Source organism: Symphalangus syndactylus, chromosome 5 (genome assembly GCF_028878055.3).
Source record: "Symphalangus syndactylus isolate Jambi chromosome 5, NHGRI_mSymSyn1-v2.1_pri, whole genome shotgun sequence".
Lineage (NCBI taxonomy): Eukaryota > Metazoa > Chordata > Mammalia > Primates > Hylobatidae > Symphalangus > Symphalangus syndactylus.
In genome coordinates this window covers 87,600,365-87,621,412 of record NC_072427.2, presented here as the reverse complement: position 1 = coordinate 87,621,412, position 21,048 = coordinate 87,600,365, and the positions used below count along the sequence as shown (strand labels likewise).

The 21,048-nt window shown below is 53.1% G+C and overlaps 1 protein-coding gene across 5 annotated transcripts in view; it reads right to left on the bottom strand.

Moving 5' to 3' along the window:
- The window catches only part of WDR4 (WD repeat domain 4), a 33,299-nt gene extending 12,282 nt beyond the window's left edge, over window positions 1-21,017 (bottom strand). The window contains exons 1-5 of one of the 5 annotated variants that reach the window (XM_055279817.2): window positions 20,841-21,017; window positions 17,872-17,937; window positions 14,738-14,878; window positions 4,661-4,817; window positions 3,548-3,660 (exon numbers count right to left, since the gene is read on the bottom strand). In XM_055279817.2, the coding sequence (XP_055135792.2) occupies window positions 3,548-3,660; window positions 4,661-4,817; window positions 14,738-14,878; window positions 17,872-17,937; window positions 20,841-20,929 (566 nt within the window). In that variant the 5' untranslated portion in view covers window positions 20,930-21,017. The remainder of the gene's footprint in view (window positions 1-3,547; window positions 3,661-4,660; window positions 4,818-14,737; window positions 14,879-17,871; window positions 17,938-20,840) is intronic. The other 4 variants (XM_063640538.1, XM_063640540.1, XM_063640539.1 and 1 more) reach the window with 4 other exon arrangements.
- Window positions 21,018-21,048: the final 31 nt, after the last annotated feature.

Here is a 21,048-nt window from a genome sequence, read left to right as displayed (position 1 = left end):
TGCTCAGCGGCACCTCCACAGGCCCCCCAGTACCCACCCTGGCCCAAGGCACCTGCAATGTGATGAAAGGAGCCTTGGGGGAGACTCAAAGACACAGCACAGGGAGGAGGGTGGAGGGAGGAGGGAGGAGGGCAGCCAAGCCCACAGACAGATTCCTATCAGGGTCCTGACGGCCCCTCAGCAACAACTCTGAGTGACCTGGCCAGAGAGCTGTCTCTGCTGGGCCTGGCCCAGTCCTCCTGTGAGGGGTTGGCCTGCAAGCACAGGACTCAAAGTCACAGGGACCCTCCCATCAGAACAGCCATAAGAGTGACCCGAGCAGCCCAGCTCGCCTAGAAACCCATCTTGGCTCGGGCACCTACAAGGGTGACAAGGCCCCTTTTCTTCCCGCTCTAACACAGTGGCCTCAAGCAATCCCTCAGGTACGGTGTTCCCAGGGACCCTGGAATGGGGTGGCCTGTGAGCCTCACTCCATCTCCGCCAGTCATGGCCTCTGCTACCTTGGGCTAGCCATCGCGTGAGCCGGGCCCAGTCCCGCAGCCACTGCCCTGCACGGCACCACAGCACTGACAGCAGCCCACGGCCCAGGACAGATAGGGCACAGGACGCCCCATGCAGAGGGCACAAGTGGACTCACAGTTCTCAACAGTTTGAAAGGATGGGAAACCAGTTTCCAGGGGTTTGAAACAAAATCTCAAAACATAATTCATCCAATCACTGCAGTATCTACTGAGCACCTACTCATGCCAGGCACCACGCTGAGGGCTGCACACAGCAACAGGCCCAACCGACCCACAGAACCACTCAGACGCAGCGGGAGACACCCAGTGAACCAACCGATACTGCAATGTCAGCAAAGGGCACAGAATAGCACATCCAGCAGAAACACAGCTCCAGCCACACACGGGGGCCACGGGGCTTTGTTTTCAATTTACCAGCCACTGTGTTGAAATGTAAACGGGCAGGCCGGGCACGGTGGCTCACGCCTGTAATCCCAGCACTGTGGGAGGCCGAGGCAGGTGAATCATGAGGTCAGGAAATCAAGACCAGCCTGGCCAACATAGTGAAACCTCGTCTCTACTAAAAATACAAAAAAAAATTAGCCAGGCGTGGTTGCAGGAGCCTGTAGTCCCAGCTACTTCGGAGGCTGAGGCAGGAGAATCGCTTGAACCTGGAAGGCGGAGGTTGCAGTGAGGCAAGATCACGCCACTGCACTCCAGCCTGGGCGACATAGGTAAGAAAGAAAAAAGAAAGGAAGGGAGGGGAGGGGAGGGGAGGGGGAAGGAAGGAAGGAAGGGAGGGAGGGAAGGGGAGGGAGGGAGGGAAGGGAAGGGGAGGGGAGGGAGGGAGGGAAGGGAAGGGAGGGAGGGAAGGGAAGGGAAGGGAAGGGAGGGAGGGAAGGGAAGGCAGGGAGGGAGGGAAGGGAAGGGAAGGCAGGGAGGGAGGGAAGGGGAGGGAGGGGGGCAGGGAGGGAGGGAGGGGAGGGGAAGGGGAGGGAGGGAGGGAAGGGAAGGGAAGGGGAGGGGAGGGAGGGAGGGAAGGGAAGGGAAGGGGAGGGGAGGGAGGGAGGGAAGGGGAGGGAGGGAGGGAGGGAGGGAAGGGAAGGGAAGGGGAGGGAGGGAGGGAAGGGAAGGGAAGGGGAGGGGAGGGGAGGGGAGGGAGGGAGGGAAGGGAAGGGAAGGGGAGGGAGGGAGGGAGGGAAGGGAAGGGGAGGGAGGGAGGGAAGGGAAGGGGAGGGAGGGGAGGGAAAGGAAGGGGAGGAAGGGAGGGAGGGGAGGGAAAGGAAGAGGGGGAGGGAGGGGGGGAGAGAAAGGAAGGGGAGGGAGGGAAGGGGGGAGGGAAAGGAAGGGGAGGGAAGGGGGGAAAGAGGGAGGGAAGGGAAGGGGGGAAGAGGGAGGGAAGGGAAGGGGGGAGGGAGGGAGGGAAGGGAAGAGGGGGAGGGAAGGAGAGAAGGGAAGGGGGGAGGGAGGGAAGGGAAGGGGGGAGGGAGGGAAGGGAAGGGGGGAGGGAGGGAAGGGGAGGGGGGAGGGAGGGAAGGGAAGGGGGGAGGGAGGGAAGGGAAGGGGGAGGGAGGGAGGGAAGGGAAGGGGGGAGGGAGGGAGGGAGGGAAGGGAAGGGAGAGGGAGGGAAGGGAAGGGAGAGGGAGGGAAGGGAAGGGAGAGGGAGGGAAGGGAAGGGAAGGGGGGAGGGAGGGAGGGAAGGGAAGGGAAAGGGGGAGGGAGGGAGGGAAGGGAAGGGAAGGGGGGAGGGAGGGAGGGAAGGGAAGGGGGAAGGGAGGAGGGAGGGAGGGAAGGGAAGGGAAGGAGGGAGGGAGGGAAGGGAAGGGAAGGAGGGAGGGAGGGAAGGGAAGGGAAGGGAAGGGAAGGGAAGGGAAGGAGGGAGGGAGGGAAGGGAAGGGAAGGGGGGAGGGAGGGGAGGGAAGGGGGGAGGGAGGGAGGGAGGGAAGGGAAGGGGGGAGGGAGGGAGGGAAGGGAAGGGGGGAGGGAGGGAGGGAAGGGAAGGGGGGAGGGAGGGAGGGAAGGGAAGGGAGAGGGAGGGAAGGGAAGGGGGGAGGGAGGGAGGGAGGGAAGGGAAGGGGAGAGGGAGGGAGGGAAGGGAAGGGGAGAGGGAGGGAGGGAAGGGAAGGGGGGAGGGAAGGAGCAGTTGAAGTTAATTTTAATACTATGTTTTTATTCAATATATCTAAGTGATGAGGCATTTCCCTAGAAGGGTGAGAAGCGTGTTCCCGTCAGCAGAAACCTCCCTCACGTGCCTGGCAAGGCAAGGGAGCTGCAGAGACCCCAGCGAGAGATGGTGAAGGGGAGGGGCCGGGGGGCTGCAGGCCAGAGAACTCCAGAGCTGGATCACTAGTGAACTACATGCAAGTCAGAATAAGCTATCCTGAGGCACACACCAGTGACTGGCCTTCTTAAACAGGAAATGTTTGCATCCATTCAAAACCAGGAAAACACAGGCAACCTCGGCATTGAATTCCCTCCCTCCAATTTCTTCTACTGCCTCAAATAATATATTTTAAAACATTCCAGCCAATTACACTAAGTGCTTTTCCTTTGTATAAATTCTAATGAGCTTTTTGAGTGATAGAGAAGCAGGCATTCAGAAACACCTCCATATGGGTCCTGGCAGAGCTTGCTGCCACGAGACGCCGCCGCCTGGCTGCAGAGGCCGCTTAATTCTTGGACAGCTGAAATCACTAAAGTTCGTCCTGCCCCCAACACACCCACCGCCCACCAGCGAACAACTCCCGGGCATGGTGCAGGGGTCTCCACACTGAGGAAGGGGTTTCCCAGAAAGAAGCCCTCCCATTCGGTCAGAACCAATGTGAAGTCACCAGCACAGACTATGGGTAACAGTGCAGAGTGAACCCCACCCTTTCGCGGCTTCTGCAGGCAGTACCATGGCACCTGCAGTGACCAAACACCAAGCACGGGGGCTGCTGTCACCCGCGTGAGGCCTCGCCAGCTACAACGGCACCTGCTGAGCCACAAGCTGATGCTGTTTTCAAACAGAGCTTCTTTCTGCTGGAGGGGCAGGAAGGGGCACTCACTCTGTGTGCCCCAAGCAGAAGGACTCAATGCTGTGGGGCGCCGCGGCCCAGCTGACTCGGATCTTCTCGTCCCGGTCGGCAGTGAGGATGAAGCAGTCATCAGGACTCACAGCCTGCATCACAAGGGGCCAGAAAAGAAAAAGCTGCTCACCCGAGTCTTCCCGAATCAAGTCCCTCATGGAAGCAGGCAGGGAGGCTGCGGCCTGGCCAAGAGGACAGACCAGCGTGGCTCCTCCCCTCCTCCCGTCCCTATGTCTAATCGCTGGCCCTCATTCTCCCTCCCCAGAGGGTCCCCGGCCACCTCCAGCCCTCACTCCTCAGCGCTAGAGCAGGCTTCTGGGGTGGGGCAGTGCCACCCCTGCCTGCCCATCTCCCAAACCTCGGCAAATCCAGGCCCCACTCCCATTTCCACCCACCCCAGGCCTGCTGTACCCTCCTGCCCAACACTGGGTTGCCTTCCTTGCCTTCCTGTCCCCACACCCATCTGTCACCAAGTCCCAGTGAGGTTCCCTTGCTACCCCATACTCGCTATTGTTCCTGACTGTCCCTGCGTGCGTCCAATCCCAGCTCCACCACCTGGGCTGTGGGCCTGGGCCCTCTGGGGCTCCAGGTGTCTGTCTGTGACACACGGGGAACACAGAGTGGGGTGACAGGCTGCTGGGACCAGTGCTGAGGTGATGCTCCTACAGCACTTGGCACAGCTCCGGGCCAAGGAGGCGGAGCCAGAGGCTCGTGGCTGCACCTGCTCCTCCCACACCTTCACTTCCAACCTGAGGCTACCCTACTGGCCACCTCCTGCCTCACTTGCCTTCTTCGTTCTCCCTGCTGTCTGCTCCACCTTCCTAAATCCTGTTTCCACCACTCCCCTGCTCCCAAATCTGCAGAGGGCTGTCCCTGCTACGGGGGAGCCCCACTCTCCCCACCAAACGCTGGGGCACAGACTGGGCAGACATTGATTCAGCCTGTACCCCACATACCATGTCCCCCACATACTGCGTCTAACAGCATGGACAGGTGCCTGAGCCTTGACAGGGTAGACGTTGACTCAGCGTATGCCCCACGTGCCAAGTCCCCCATGTACCGTGTCCCACACCTGCCATGTCCCCCACCTACCACATCTAACAGCATAGACAGGTGCCCCAGCTCTAGATGGCCACACCCGTGTGGCTCCAGCACCGAAAAGGAGTAGACGTCTCCAGACTTGTCGGCCACCAAGACCTTCTCCTCAGAGGCTATGAAGGTCAGGGCTGTACACCTCCTTGCCACGGTCCTAGAAGGCCAGAGAGACACCCCCATTAGCTTCCAGGAGCAGCACATGGTCCTCGACAGCCTGGCAGGCCACATGGGCGGTGGCAGACACCAGTACCTGGCCATATGCTCTGTTTTCCAGCTGCTGAACGTGGTGCCAAAAAAATTAAGCAATGCTAACAACTGGAACAAAGTCAATGCCTTCAACAAATTTACTTTCACAACGTTTTTAAGAAAATTGCTCCTGGCTGGGTGCAGTGGCTCACACCTGTAATCCCAGCACTTTGGGAGGCCAAGGCAGATGGATCACGAGGTCAGAAGACCAAGACCATCCTGGCTAACACGGTGAAATCCCGTCTCTACTAAAAATACAAAAAATTAGCCGGGCGTGGTGGCGGGCGCCTGTAGTCCCAGCTACTCCGAGAGGCTGAGGCAGGAGAATGGCGTGAACCCGGGAGGCGGAGCTTGCAGTGAGCCGAGATCGTGCCACTGCACTCCAGCCTGGGCGACAGAGCGAAACTCCATCTCAAAAAAAAAGAAAAGAAAAGAAAAGAAAAAAGAAAATTGCTCCTGATGGTGGGATCTAGGTGGTGGATAAATGGGTGACAAAATCCTCAACTTTCCTGTGTGTTTGAAAACTGTCATCAAGAAATGGGGGAATGGTTCCATAACCCCAGAGTCTTCATCGTGCATTGAGGGAGACAACAGCCCTCTCCATAAATGCCAAGTGTGCTGGGGGCCACTGTCAGGGACAAAGGCAGGCGCCAGCCTCCAGGGCCCCATCCTGCCTTGCCGTTCCCCTGACCCACACTGACCCCTGCTGCTCATTGTGCTGCGTCACCAGGAGTCTCAGACAGAGAGCCGCGCCCCGTGCCCTGCAGAGGGATGGAGGGGCCCGGCCACCCTCGGGGCAGGACCCAGCCCAGGGCAGCAGCGAGGCAGCACCCTACCCTCCTCGGGAGGAAGCACGGTTATACAGTGTGTGAGAGGACTGCACTCCCCCCAGTCCACATCCAGATCAGCACATCCATGAATCCAACCCTGACCCAGAGTCATGGATGCGCCAGAGTTCCGGATGCAGCACGTTTGCACACTGGTTCAGTAAGAACCAAAGTCACAGTTCGCTCCCTCTCCTTCACCAGGGCTCAGGGCTACACTACTTCCTGGGGCTCACACTTCCACATCATTTCTACTGGAATCGTCCCGTATTTATGTCCTCTCCACAAGGCAGGGACCCATATGTTCTATTTAACATAGATATGAGTTGTAGCACAGCTTCCCACACACGCAGTTAGCCACAGGGCCTCACTGCAGAATGGTAGCCAGCCCTGCTTCCCCACCCCCAGGGCTGTGGCAGGGCACACTGCCCAGTACGCAGCCAACACCAGGCAGACAAGTACAGGGCGCCCGGCTCACTGCGGCTGGAAATGGAGATGGAAGCTTCAGGAACGCTATCCTCAATGAGGCCCCTATGTTTCTCTCAGGGGCAGAGGGACTAGAGGACAGAAAAGGGCAGGCAGGACCTTTGGGCCACACCCCAGGCTGGAAGCAGCGTCCGTCCTCCTCTCTCGCAGCTGTGCAGCAGAGCTGCAGAAGAGAGGCAGAAGGGAAGCACAACGGGGTAAACACAGAGAAAACAAGGACAAAGAAAGATAATTACGCTCTGGAGCAAAATTAATCCGAATTCTCAGGGTGCGCTGTAATTTAAACAAACAGCCCTGCACTGCACCAGCGACACAGCCCCCAATGTCCGATGGGCTCATTAAGCAGCTGCCACAAACACAACCATGGTGGCACAGAGGAGCAGCCCAAGAGGACGCCACAGGGAGGGGGGATGGACTTGGACTCACGGGGCGCTCATCCCCCCAGCCAGGCTGGAAGGCGTGTGGCACAGATGGCCCCTGACACCGTGCCTCCTGCCAGCTCAGCAGAGGGCACTGCTCCTCATCCCTTTGTCCTGCCCCAGCCAGAGGCTCCCAGCCTCTCCAGCTGGGCTTATCCTGGCACCGATTCTAGGACGCAGCTGAGCCTTACTTGCAGGCTTGGGTGCTAGGATCCGAGGGAGGTCACAAAATGGGGCAGGTCATTGGACCAATGGCAAGCCGGCCTGTCACCCTAGCTGAGGCACAACCCCGCCGACCCTCTGACCCCCAGCCTGTGCAGGGTCTCGGGTCTCAGCACTCCCTCCGCAGTCACTGGGTTCAGGGCCCAGAGACCAGCAGAACCCAGCAAGTAGCCACCCATCTCCACGCCCTCTGTCCTCTGCCAGGAGTCGAGTGGCTGAGCCCTGAACCCCCAGACTGAGTTGGCACTGCCCCGAGGCCCCCTCCAGAGAGCCGCCTGGGCAGCCCCAACAGGGCACTGAAGACACCAGGCGCCATCCACACCCACATTCCAGTAGCCAGGCGCTCTCTCTCCATCCTCTGGGCAGAGCAAATCGGATGGTTTCCCGGCTCTGCCTTTCCCACGTGCTGCCGTGGCTCTCACAGGCGTTTGCAGAAACACTGACTCCACTGGGAGGATTTCTCCCTCATAAACACACATGTCAAAATCAATGTATCACTCGTCACCCTGTGTCCTCATCTTCGGTTTGGAAAACCTGGCCTCAGTCCCTCGGGCCAAGAGTCTCCTGACTGCCCAGGTGGCAGGCCCTCTGGCCCTTGCGGTTCTAAACTGCTACCTGGGAAACAATTGTTGCTGCCCACAACTTCCATCTTGGCTGTGCCTCAAAACCTTTCAACAGGAAGCTAACCAGCAGCAGCACAGTAACAAAGCGACCACTGGACAGAGCCTGGGGTCTTGCCCAGCTCAGGGGCATCCCGCAGCGGTGCAGGGCCTCAGTGAAATGCAGATAGGCCACGAGTACATGGAACCTCTAAAACTGAATGGAGGTGGATGTGCTAAGCGTAGGCGGTTTTCTGGGGAGAGGGTGCACAGATCTAAGAGTCTGAGATCTAAGAGGCATAAAAAGCCTCCAGGTGTGGGAAGCAGCCCCCATGTTTGCGGACCAGCCACAGGGTTCTGCCTGCCAGCTCAGCATGGTTCCACTCACCCCAGTCCTCTCCTTGAAAACAGCTCCTGATAAAACTCACCCTATGCCCCTCTCCCTGCCCCACTCTCATCCCCCAAATCTACTCTCCTGCCACAATAATCCCCTCCAATTTCTCACTGAGAGAAAGGGTAAAGATTTCACTCCACCCGATGCTGAAAAGTTCACAAACCCACAATTCTAAAGGAATTTTAAAAAGATTATTGAGGAATTTGCAAGGGATGTTGAAAGTGGCAGTAACTTCATACCTGTACCCACTGTCCTGCAGTTCAACTAGAGAAAGGGGAGGCAGCAACGCGTGCCCTACACCAAGGTCAGGAGAAATCCCAAGCCACACCATCGAGGCTGGATTTTGTAATCTGCTGCCTGAACTGCATCAAATCACATGGTCCGTCTTCCACACCACCTACAGCAAACATTTCCTACACGAAGTTATACTGCTGACATCACTTTCAAAACCAAGAGCAGGCAGGGCGCAGTGGCTCATGCCTGTAATCCTAGAGCTTTGGGAAGCCAAGGTGGGCAGATCACCTGAGGTCAGGAGTTCAAGACCAGCCTGGCCAACATGGCAAAACCCCATCTCTACTAAAAATACAAAAATTAGTCAGGCGTGGTGGCTCATTCCTATAATCCCAGCTACTCAGGAGGCTGAGGCAGGAGAATCGCTTGAACCCAGGAGGTGGAGGTTGCAGTGAGCCAAGACCGTGCCACTGCACTCCAGCCTGGGTGACAAAGAGACACTCCGCTCCACAAAAAGAAAAAAAAAAGTGAACGCACAAGTAAAGGGGCACTGCCAGGAGCCAGCCACTGCTCCTTGCTCACATGCCGCAGGCTGCCCATCCCTCGTCCCAAATGCTCAGGACCAAAAGTGCTTTGCACTTCAGATTTGTTCAGGTTTTGGAATATTGGCAAATACTTACTGGCTCAGCATCCCTAACCTAAAAATCCAAAATCCGAAACATTCCAGTGAGCACTTCCTTTGAGCATCTTCCCCATGCTCACAAAATTCCAGATTTTGGAGGATTCTGAATTTCAGATTGGGGTACTTAAACCAGTTGCACTGCCCACTCTTGGACTTGTACTTTTTTTTCTTTGTAGAGACGAGCTCTCACTGTGTTGAGGCCAGAGTGGCCTCGAACTGCTGGCCTCAAGGGATCCTCTCACCTTGGCCCCTCAAAATGCTGGGATTACAGGCGTGAGCCACGATGCCAGCCTCCCGGAGTTTTACCAGGTGCTTACATAAAGAGAATCGCACCAGCAAACGACCTTCAAAAGATGAGTCAACACAGCAAGACATCTCCCTCTTGGCAAAGCACCTGCGACCAAGGATGAAGAGGCCCCGCCACCCGCCCAGGCTGCAGTGGTATCTGCATCCACCACGAGTCCCAATTCATGGAGCTCTCAACTTCAAATGACCTCCTCCAAGAAGCCAACTGCCACAGGTAACCACATTGAGTGGAGAGAATTCTAGATTCCTCCCTCCTCTGGGCCATGCACGATGCCAGGAGCAGAGGCCCCGTCCCTCTGGAGGAGTCAGAACCCCTGGAGGGGCCCTGGGCCTCCGCGCTTCCATCAAGGTGAAGAAGCTCCTGTTAAGAACCAGGACACAGTGGGCAGGCTGACTGGACATCCCCTTTCTCCCAAGTTCAAAGTGAGACACTACCTCTGGACAGCGTGCCCACACTGAAGTAAAGTGACATTCCATCCACATCTCCATCTGTCTGGCAACCTCAGAACTTCACAGCCACAGCACTGTCCAGACTTGAAAGAGTTAGCGTCTTCAAGACACGAGTGAGCTCCCTGCCCCCTCACCCCCACCACCAGCCAGGCCTGCGGCACACACGGCCAGACCCAGCCTCTCCTACCCTCTGCGGGCAGTGGCTACTCCTCAAATGGTGTCTGCTACCAGACATCAAAAGCCTTGGCACAGGGTACACCCTCTGCATAGTGAAGAATTAACCTTGCCTTTGGCCTCATCTCTAAGAGTAGGGGCCTTGGGCCCCACAGGCAGCCTAAGTACGTGATTTAGGGCAGGGGCCTGGGGCCACAAGGCATCCACTCCACCTCTGGAGGGGCTGGGAACTAAAGGTCAGCCACCCTGACAGCATGTGATCAACCCCAAGAAAACCGCTGGACATCAAGGCTTGGGAAGCTTCACAGTGGTGTTGTCACACATTGGTGCCAGTAAACCCACACTGTCCACACCTCTGCTGTCCCAGTTGTTCTGGCTCAAACTTCCCAGAGTTTAAAGGTAGGAAGAGGTACAAGGAAACAGTAGCATTTGAGCAGTGGAACAGTGCAAACAATGTAACAACCCAGCTACAGGGAATGACACAGTGTTGTCAACACTGCCCTGGGTGGGGAAACAGGCTACAAGCTAGCACATGCCACAGCTACAATGTAACACATGCAAATCCTGTAACCCATCTGCAGAGAGGAGGAGGGCCTGGCCCCAGTGCTCATGCCATACTCTGGCTCTGGGTGGTGAAATTCAGGGTGGTTTTTGTTATTGCTCTCATTTTGTACTTCTCAGTGGTTTCCAATTTTCTGTACGGACCAAAACCAAAGGATAAAAAAGGCAAAAAGATAGCATGGGAGGGCACCGAACTGTACTCCAGGGGAAGCAGACAAGTGAGAATTCGCTCCCAACTTCTACAACCCCACTCACCATAGCTGAACAGGAACCCACACATTCCACTGTTGTCTAAGTAACTGGATCACGTCTGAGATCCATGTACACATCAGCACATAGATCTCAGCTCTGCACCTGTTTTTGACCCCAGGGCTTTGAAGTTTTGTCAGCTAAGGCAAGGGTACTGGAAAATGCTAATCCAGTCTCAGTGGTTACCGGTGCAGCTCACCTTACACACCTGTGCCACAGAAAGGCCGTGTGAGAAAGGCCATGTGAGAGCCACACTTTGGGAGATGGGCTTATTTTGTAAAAACAAAGTGTCCAAATATAAAGAGCTCCTACAAACCAATAAACAATACCCCAGTGGAAAAACACAGGATATGGAAAAAAAAAGTTTATAAAACACAAATGATTCTTAAGTATATAAAAAGTTGCTCCTCTGGCCAGGCGCCAGTGGCTCACACCTGTAATCCCGGCACCCTGGGAGGCCGAGGTAGGTGGATCACCTGAGGTCAGGAGTTCAAGACCAGCCTGGCCAACATCGTGAAACCCCATCCCTACTAAAAAAAATAGAAAAAATTAGCCGGTCGTGGTGGTGCATGCCTGTAATCCCAGCTACTCAGGAAGCTGAGGCAGGAGAATCACTTGAACCCGGGAGGCGGAGGTTGCAATGAGCCTAGATCGTGCCATTGCCCTCCAGCCTGGACAACAAGAGCGAAACTCCATGTCAAAAAAAAAAAAATGCGGACCACTGGTAGAGGGACAGTCAAGAAAACTGCTGTAGCTGGGCTCAGTGGCTCACGCCTGTAATCCCAACATTTTGGGAGGCCAAGGTCAGCAGATCACCCAAGGTCATGAGTTCAAGACCAGCCTGGCCAAAATGTCAAAACCCCATCTCTACTAAAAAGACAAAAATTAACTGGGCATGGTGGTAAGTGCCTGTAATATCAGCTGCTCGGGAGGCTGAGGCAGAAGAATCACTTGAACCCAGGAGGTGGAGGTTGCAGTGAGCCAGGATTGGGCCACTGCACGCCAGCCTGGGTGACAGAGCGAGACTGTCTCAAAACAAAGAAAGAAAGAAAGAAATTGCAGAGCATATGGCCTAGCCCAGATGAAATGAATCACAAAGTCTGTGCTTTCACAAGACACCCAAGTGGCTCTTGTGCACTATGCCTACGCCAGAGCTCAGACAGAGCCTTTACTTTAGGAAAAGAATTACCAGGCCAGGCGCAGTGGCTCACTCCTGTAATCCTAGCACTTTGGGGGGCTGAGAAAGGTGGATCACCTTGAGGTCAGGAGTTCAAAACCAGCCTGGCCAACATGGTGAAACCCCTTCTCTACTAAAAATACAAAACATTAGCCAGACGTGGTGGCACATGCTTATAATCCCAGCTACTTGGGAGGCTGAGGCAGGAGAATTGCTTGAACCTGAGAGGCAGAGGTTGCAGTGAGCTGAGATTGCGCCATTGCACTCCAGCCTGGGAAACGAGTGAAACTCCGTCTCAAATTAAAAAAAAAAAAATTACTATCAGATTCTCTTAGATCATTTCATTTTTAACTTTTGAGAGTCAAAGCCCCCTTTAAGAATCTCATGTGAATAATGAAAGCTCTCTACAGCAGCCAGTGTCCGAAAGGCAAGATGAACTGTTATGTGCTTAACTGAATCCTCCAAGCCACAACTCCTATGTTGAAGCCCTGACCTACCTAGGACCTCAGAATATAACTGTATTTGGATAGGACCTTTACAGAGGTGAAACAGAGGTCAGTGGGGTAGCCCTGACCCCATCTGACCGGTGTCCCTTCAGGAATAGGAAATGAAGACATAGACACAAAAGGACAACTCTGTGAGGACATAGGGAGAAGATGCCATCAGCAAGCCAAGGAGAGAGGCCTCAGAGGAATCAGCCCTGTCCTGCCAGCCCCTTGATCTTGGTTTTCCAGCCTCCACAACTGTGAGAAAATTGTTATTTAAGGCCCCTAGTCTGTGGTATCTTGTCAGGCAGCCCAAGCAGACTAGGACAACTACTATCTTCTTTCAACACGGAGAGGTGAAAACCTCTCCATCCCTCCTTCCCACAGGTTGTCCGAGAAACCCAAAGTCAAGGCCAACCTACTAGAAAGCCCCTGCCACCTGCAGAGATCCCTGTGGAGGGGCTCAGGGCAGGACACCTCAAGGCCACCTTGAGGCATTCACCCTGAATCCTGAAAACACTTCCCATCTTCTCTATTCTAGGTCCTAAATGACTTACTCATGTTGTGGCTATCTTAGCAAGAGGATGCCGTTCACAGGCCTTTCAAGATAAAGATGACACGATCCACAGCAGTCAGGTGGAAGCGGCCATTTATTATCAGTTATAACTCGGACATGTGGGCACATGCATTTAAAAGTCATTTTCCTCCTGGGAAACCATCACTGCCTATGGGAAAGGAGCCAGAAGGCAGGTAAGAAGGGAGACTGATGCATACTCTTTGGTTTAATTTTGTTGTGTTTTAAGTTTTTAAACCATGTGCATCTATTACCTACCTGATACACAAGACACAAAAACATATTGTAAATCACATATACGTAAAAACATATATAGTAAAACCCGTATACGCAAAAACACATACAGTAGAAATGATGCAGCGTTTCAGGGCTTTCTTTTTAACCTGACTGGAAGAGAGGACACAGCAGGCATTCATTGCTTTTGATGCCACCTAGAATTTGGCTTTTTTTTTTGAGATGGAGTTTTGCTCTTGTCACCCAGGCTGGAGCACAATGGCATGATCTCGGCTCACTGCAACCTCCGCCTTCCAGGTTCGGGAGATTCTCCTGCCTCAGCCTCCCAAGTAGGTGGAACTACAGGCATTCACCACCACGCCCGGCTAATTTTGTATTTTTAGTAGAGACAGGGTTTTGCCATGTGGGCCAGGCTAGTCTCGAACTCCTGATCTCAGGTGATCCGATCCGCCTGCCTCGGCCTCCCAAAGTGCTAGGATTACAGGTGGGAGCCACTGCGCCCAGCTGAATTTGGGTTTTTACTCTTCTCTTTGAAAATAAGATGAGGCTGGGAGCGGTGGGTCATGCCCTGTAATCCCAGCACTTTGGGAGGCTGAGGCGGGTGGATCACCTGAGATCAGGAGTTCGAGACCAGCCTGGCCAATGTGGTGAAACTCTGTCTCCAGCAAAAAATACAAAAATTAGTCGGGCATGGTGGTGTGCACCTATAGTCGCAGCTACTCGAGAGGCTGAGGTGGGAGAACTGCTTGAACCTGGGAGGCGGAGGCTGTAGTGAGCCAAGATCACACCACTGCACTCCAGCCTGGGTGACAGAATGAGACCCTCCTCAAAAAAAAAAAAAAAAAAAAAAAAAGATGAAATAAAAATCTTAAAGACAGGCCGGGCATAGTGGCTCACACTTTTAATCCCAGCAGTTTGGGAGGCCGAGGCCAGCGGATCACCTGAGGTCAGGAGTTCAAGACTGGCCTGGCTAACATGGTGAAACCCCATCTTTACTAAAAATACAAAAAATTAGCCAGGCATGGTGGCAAGTGCCTGTAATCCCAGCTACTCGGGAAGCTGAGGCAGGAGAATCGCTTGAACCCGGGAGGTCGAGGTTGCGACGAGCAAAGATCACGCCACTGCACTCCAGCCTGGGCAACAAAAACGAAACTCCATCTCAAAAAAATTCAAAAAGAGGAATAGGGAAGGTGGAAGAACCTTTCTGGACTTTGCTAGGTAAGAGGGCAAGGCACAGCAATATCTCCATTCTTGCCAGTTACTGGCCTCCCCATCCCTACGGATCCACTCCCCATCCACTCTTCAGATACTCAGACATACATGCACTAAACCCACCTAGCTTAATACTATGGTACAGACCCCTCGACAGACCCCAAATCCCTACCACTCTCCAGGGCAGGCTCACAGCCTTGTTCCTGCTAATCACAAGGACAGAGGACCGCCCTGGAAAGCAGGGGCACCCACACTGCAGGCAGAGGGACCAGCAGCAGGGCCCGGCTCTGTCTTCCAAGCCCACTGACCAGAGTCTGCTACCTAACTGTTCACCGCCCAACGTGGGATAGAACAGCACCCCTGCACCCTCCCAGAGCTGCTGTGAGGATCAGATCAGCCAGCACACATACGGCACTGAAAGTGGTGTCTGGCACCGAACTGCGCCTCCGCGTCAACCATTATCACCATGTTATGGTCACTATTGCTACAGACATGCAAGGACAAGGTGTGCATTCGACATCTTAAGAATCCAGCGTTAGCATCTCATACCTGACACTCAGACATTGCCATGGTTTTGTACGGAAAAGAATCAGACGCTTACTGTCATCGGTTAAAGCAAAATAGCTGCCAGACTTGGAGAAGGTGGACGCCAGAATCACAACGCTCCCCTGGTCCAAGGGCGCGTCCTCCCTGAGGAAGAGAGGAGGAAGACGGTTAAGCTTCACCTAAGGAAATAAGACTGCATTCCTTGATGGCCAGCGTGGTAATTTCTAACATGGGAGGAGGTAGAAACTTAAGGGGTTCACGTAGCCAAAATAAAGACATATTAAAGGGACATGGGGAAGTTTAAAACAGCTCTAATTTTATCAGCATGAAGCCTAACTAAACAGAAAATCTCCCAGCATACATGCCAGAACCCAGAGAGCTAAGCTAGAAGAACCCTCAAAGACACATGGCCCTCTTCCTTACAGGCAAGGACTAACCCAAGGCTAGAGGCAGGGATAAACTCACATTAACAATACTAGTAACAGGCCAGGTCTGGTAGCTCAGACCTATAATCTCAGCACTTTGGTGTTGCGGGAAGTCAGGGACCCCAAACGGAGGGACCAGCTGAAGCCATGGCAGAAGAATGTGGATTGTGAAGATTTCATGGACATTTATTAGTTCCCCAAATTAATACTTTTATAATTTCTTATGCCTGTCTTTACTGCAATCTCCAAACATAAATTGTGAAGATTTCATGGACACTTATCACTTCCCCAATCAATATCCTTGTGATTTCCTATGCCTGTCTTTACTTTAATCTCTTAATCCTGTCATCTCGTAAGACGAGGAGGATGTATGTCGCCTCGGGACCCTGTGATGATTGCGTTAACTGCACAAATTGTAGAGCATGTGTGTTTGAACAATATGAAATCTGGGCACCTTGAAAAAAAGAACAGGATAACAGCAATGTTCAGGGAACAAGACAGATAACCTTAACTCTGACCGCCAGTGAGCCGGGCGGAACAGAACCACATTTCTCTTCTTTCAAAAGCAAATGAGAAATATCACTGAATTCTTTTTCTCAGCAAGGAACATCCCTGAGAAAGAGAACGCGCCCCTGAGGGTGGGCCTCTAAAATGGCCCCCTTGGGTGTGGCCGTCTTCTGGTCGAGACTGTAGGGGTGAAATAAGCCCCAGTCTCCCATAGTGCTCCCAGGCTTATTAGGACGAGGAAATTCCCACCTAATAAATTTTGGTCAGACTGGTTGCTCTCAAACCGTCTCCTGATAAGATGTTATCAATGACAAACTTCATTAGCAATGTCAATTTCGCCCCGGTCCTGTGGTCCTGTGATCTCGCCCTGCCTCCATTTGCCTTGTGATATTCTATTACCTTGTGCGGTACGTGATCTCTGTGACCCACACCCTATTCGTACACTCCCTCCCCTTTTGAAAATCCCTAATAAAAACTTGTTGGTTTTACGGCTCGGGGGCATCACGGAACCTACCGACATGTGATGTCTCCCCCGGACGCCCAGCTTTAAAATTTCTCTTTTGTACTATGTCCCTTTATTTCTCAAACCGGCCGACGCTTAGGGAAAATAGAAAAGAACCTACGTGAAATATCGGGGGTGAATTTTGCCCGATATCTGGCTGAATTTTCCCTGATACTTTGGGAGGACAAGGCAAGAGGATCGCTTGAGCTCAGTTCAAGACCAGCCTGGGTAACATGGCGAAACTACGCCTCTACAAATAACTACAAAAATTAGTCAGGCAGCCCTGGCGCGGTGCCTCACACCTGTAATCCCAGCACTTTGGGAGGCCGAGGCAGGTGGATCACGAGGTCAGGAGATCGAGACCATCCTGGCCAACATGGTAAAACCCCATCTCTACTAAAAATACAAAAAAAAATTAGCCGGGCATGGTGGCGTGTGCCTGTAGTCCCAGCTACTCAGGAGGCTGAGGCAGGAGAATCACTTAAACCCAGGAGGTGGAGGTTGCAGTGAGTCGAGATCGCGCCACTGCACTCCAGCCTGGCAACAGGGCAAGACTCCATCTCAAAAAAAAATTAGGTATGCTGGCACGTGCCTGTAGTCCCAGGTACTTAGGGGGATGAGGCAGGAGATCACTTGAACCCAGGAGGTGGAGGCTGCAGGGAGTTGTGTTTGTGCAACTGCACTCCAGCCGGGGTAACAGAGAGACCCTGTCTCAAAAAATAATAATAACGATAAAACTGAGCCACAATACCAATGATACTAAAGAAAGTCACCATACAAAACACTCACATGCTCTACTTTTATATCTCAATTAGCTGAAGTTAATTTCCTACACCTGCCTTCAACCATTATTTCACGGAGCCAATAAGATATGTGATTACTGATAGAAACAAAGTATTTAGAAAAGTCCTAACACTGTGCTTTTTTTTTTTTTTTTTTTTTTTGAGACAGAGTCTTGCTGTGTCACCCAGGTTGGAGTGAGGTGGCGCAACCCCGGCTAACTGCAACCTCCGCCTCCTAGGTTCAAGCGATTCTCCCGCCTCAGCCTCCCGAGTAGCTGGGACTACAGGCGCCCACCACCATGCCTGACTATTTTATTTTTAGTAGAGATGGAGTTTCATCACATTGGCAAGGCTGGCTTTGAACTTCTGACCTCAGCCAGCACCCTGGCCTCCCAAAGTGCTGAAATTATAGGCATGAGCCACCGCACTAACACTGTTCTTTTTTTTTTTTTTTTGGAGACAGAGTCTTGCTCTATCCCCCAGGCTGGAGTGCAATGCCGCAATCTCAGCTCTGCAACCTCTGCCTCCCAGGTTCAAGTGATTCTCGTGCCTCAGCCTCCCAAGTAGATGGCATTATAGGTGCCTGCCACCACGCCCAGCTAATTTTTTGTATTTTTAGTAGAGATAGGGTTTCCCCATGTTGGCCAGGATGGTCTGGAACTTCTGATCTCAGGTGATCCACCCACCTCGGACTCCCAAAGTGCTGGGATTACAGGCATAAGCCACCATGCCCAGCCAACAGTGTACTCTTAATGCCTAACTTGAAAGTTACTTTTACATGTCTCTCCTGAGTTGCTACTTATCCGCACCACTGTGTGACAGAAGCTAAGAATTCAGCAAGACAACAATTGCTTCTTAGACCCTCTGGTCCCATTATCGAACCATTAAAGCAGGCCCTGAAAAAGCTTCCCCACATCTCACCCTTTATTTTCTTGTGACTTCTTTTCTGCAGCACTGCAGTCATAGATGAAGAGGCTGTCATCATCACTAAAGAGAAATAACAGAATAATTTTAAAAGGAGTTATCGTTAGAGAGAAATAACAAATTTTTTTTTTTTTTGAGACAGAGTTTCGCTCTCATTGTCCAGGCTTGAGTGCAATGGCGGGATCTCGGCTCACCGAAACCTCTGCCTCCCAGGTTCAAACAATTCTCCTGCCTCAGCCTCCCCAGTAGCTGAGACTACAGGCATGTGCTACCACTCCCGGCTAATTTTGTATTTTTTTGTAGAAACGTGGTTTCTCCATGTTGGTCAGGCTGATCGCAAACCCCCAACCTCAGGTGATCCACCTACCTCAGCCTGCCAAAGTGCTCACAGGCGTGAGCCACTGCACCTGGCCCTAACTTTTTTTTTTTTTTTTTGAGTTGGGAGTCTCGCTCTGTCACTCAGGCTGGAGTGCAAGGGCACGATCTCAGGTCACTGCAACCTCTCCCTCCCGGGTTCAAGCAATTCTCCTGCCTCAGCCTTCCCGGTGGCTGGAATTACAGGTATCTGCCACCACGCCTGGCCAATTTTTGTAGTTTTGGTAGAGACGGGGTTTCGCCATGTTGGCCAGGCTGGTCTCAAACTCCTGACCTCAGGTGATCCGCCCGCCTCAGCCTCCCAAAGTGCTGAGATTATAGACAGAGCCACTGCGTCCAGCCTAACAATGATTTTTAAAGGAGCGCTTTGTTTAAAAAAAAAAAAAAAGTTGATTTTTTTTCTCTGTGGAACAAAAAATATTTGCACACTCATTAAATTAAAAGTTGTATCCTTGACAAGAAAACTGTCTAGATACAATATTTCAGGGAACAGTTAACAAACTTTATTTGCTTAATCTCTTATTGGAGTATGTCACACTGCATAGCTCTGTGGGAAAAAAAAAAGTTCAGTGAAACAAATGAGGGATACTCAACAGGAATTAATATGCTATTCTTTTAGGCACCACAAAATCTATGCGACATGGTTATAAGAAATTAGGCCGGGTGCGGTGGCTCACGCTTGTAATCCCAGCACTTTGGGAGGCCGAGGCTGGCGGATCACGAGGTCAGGAGATTGAGACCACTGTGAAACCCCGTCTCTACTAAAAACACACACACAAAAAAAATTAGCCGGGCGTGGTGGCGGGCGCCTGTAGCCCAGCTACTCGGAGAGGCTGAGGCAGGAGAATGGTGTGAACCTGGGAGGCGGAGCTTGCAGTCAGCCGAGACTGCGCCACTGCACTCCAGCCTGGGCGACAGAGCAAGACACCGTCTCAAAAAAAAAAAAAAAGAAAGAAATTATGGGCCAGGCGCGGTGGTTCACACCTGTAATCCCAGCACTTTGGGAGGCCGAGACGGGTGGATCACGAGGTCAGGAGATGGAGACCAGCCTGGCTAACACAGTGAACCCCCATCTCCACTAAAAATACAAAAAATTAGCCAGGCGTGGTGGCAGGCGCCTGCACTCCCAGCTACTCGGGAGGCTGAGGCAGGAGAATGGCGTGAACCCAGGAGGTGGAGCTTGCAGTGAGCCAAGATTGCGCCACTGCACTCCAGCCTGGACGACAAAGCGAGACTCCTTCTCCAAAAAAAAAAAAAAAAAAAAAAGAAATTATGTTCTGCTACTGTTGAGTTTTCAGTGGGATTCTGTATACAAATTTCAAAGAGCCATTACTATTTAGAAACATATCTCACCTACCTAAAAGTGTTCCCATGACCCCAAGCACTTACCAACATAAGAATCACTCATCTTCCATACTGAACCTAAACTCTCTTCGGTTTATCCCATCCTCACCGCCTGGCACGTATCTTGTACATATTTATAGCCTTTAAAGTGAGTGCACCAAAAAACTTTCCATATGGAACCGTGGACTTGTCTTCCAAGTCAGAAACTCCACCAGCCACTAGAATTTCCTCAAAATGCATAGACTGAAGGTAAGCAGATCACGTCTAATATATCCACAGCTCACTCTGGCAGGTATTAGACCGTGAGTCTCTAAACAAAATCATCTGGGATATGTGACAGGTTTCCGAGTACAATTTTTGTGAGACCTAACTTAACATCGAATTGGCTTTCTGAAACCAAACGAAGAATATACAGTACATCTGACAGACACGTCGTCCGTTTCAAGTATGAAATCACAAATAACCTGGGAAAGGAAACGAGGGGCTGAAACTGACGGCACTACTAATTGCTCCGAGAGTCCTGAGTTAGGACTACTCCATCAACAAACATTTACTAAGTTAAAAATCCCCGGCGTCGTCCTAGCACTGGCGATACACTAAGTTAGGAGAATAAAATTACGGAAAGCAAAACCCGAGCCGTGTGAAGGGCCACTAGGGAGGTGCGCGCTGCGAGCTCCACGTGCACCCTTGGGTCGGGTAAGTAAGTGTCGGAGATCACCTGGAGCCCTAAGGAGCAATTAAGGCCAGGTGAGTGGATGCAGGCCGGGAAGAGGGAACAGGCAACCCTGCAAAGAGAGGGAGCGCGCTCGGAGGTCAGTGAGCTCGCAGTAAGCCCCTCCCTTCTCACCAGGGAGACCCGAGACCTGCTTCTTCCCAGTTCTCCAGAGCTTGTTCAGCCGGGCCTTGCTGACTAGTCAGCGTCGCCCCACGTGCTCTGCCCACCCGGTCCCCGCCGGCGCCGCGGAGACCGGAAGCGACCCGGCGCTAACCGGGCAAGAACACCGCAGACCAGCCATCTAGGGCAAGGAGCGCGCCGGGGGCCGGGGAGCGGGCGCCGAAAGCGGACCCTCCAGGCGCAGAGACGCGGCCAGGCCCAGACAGCGGCGGAGGGCTCGCGGGCTGGAGCGGAGTTCCCCGGAGTCACCCCAGAGCGGGTGCGACCAGGCGGTGCGGGAGAAGCGGGGTCGCCAGGACCCGACGCGCGCCCGCAGCCTGGTCTCCCTGTTCCAAGACCAAGGCCCCCTCACCTGCTTGCTGTGGAGGTGGCCAGGAATCGGCTGCCGCCCCGCACCACCAGTGTCTGTCCGCACAACGCCAGTCCCACAGAGCCCGCCATGTACCCGCCCTCCTCGCCGCCATACACATGTGCCAGCCTAGAGCCTCTTCCTGTCCGCACCGGTCGGTGACGCCAGGCGCAGACGCCGAGAGATGACGTATCCCCCACCTACCGCGCAT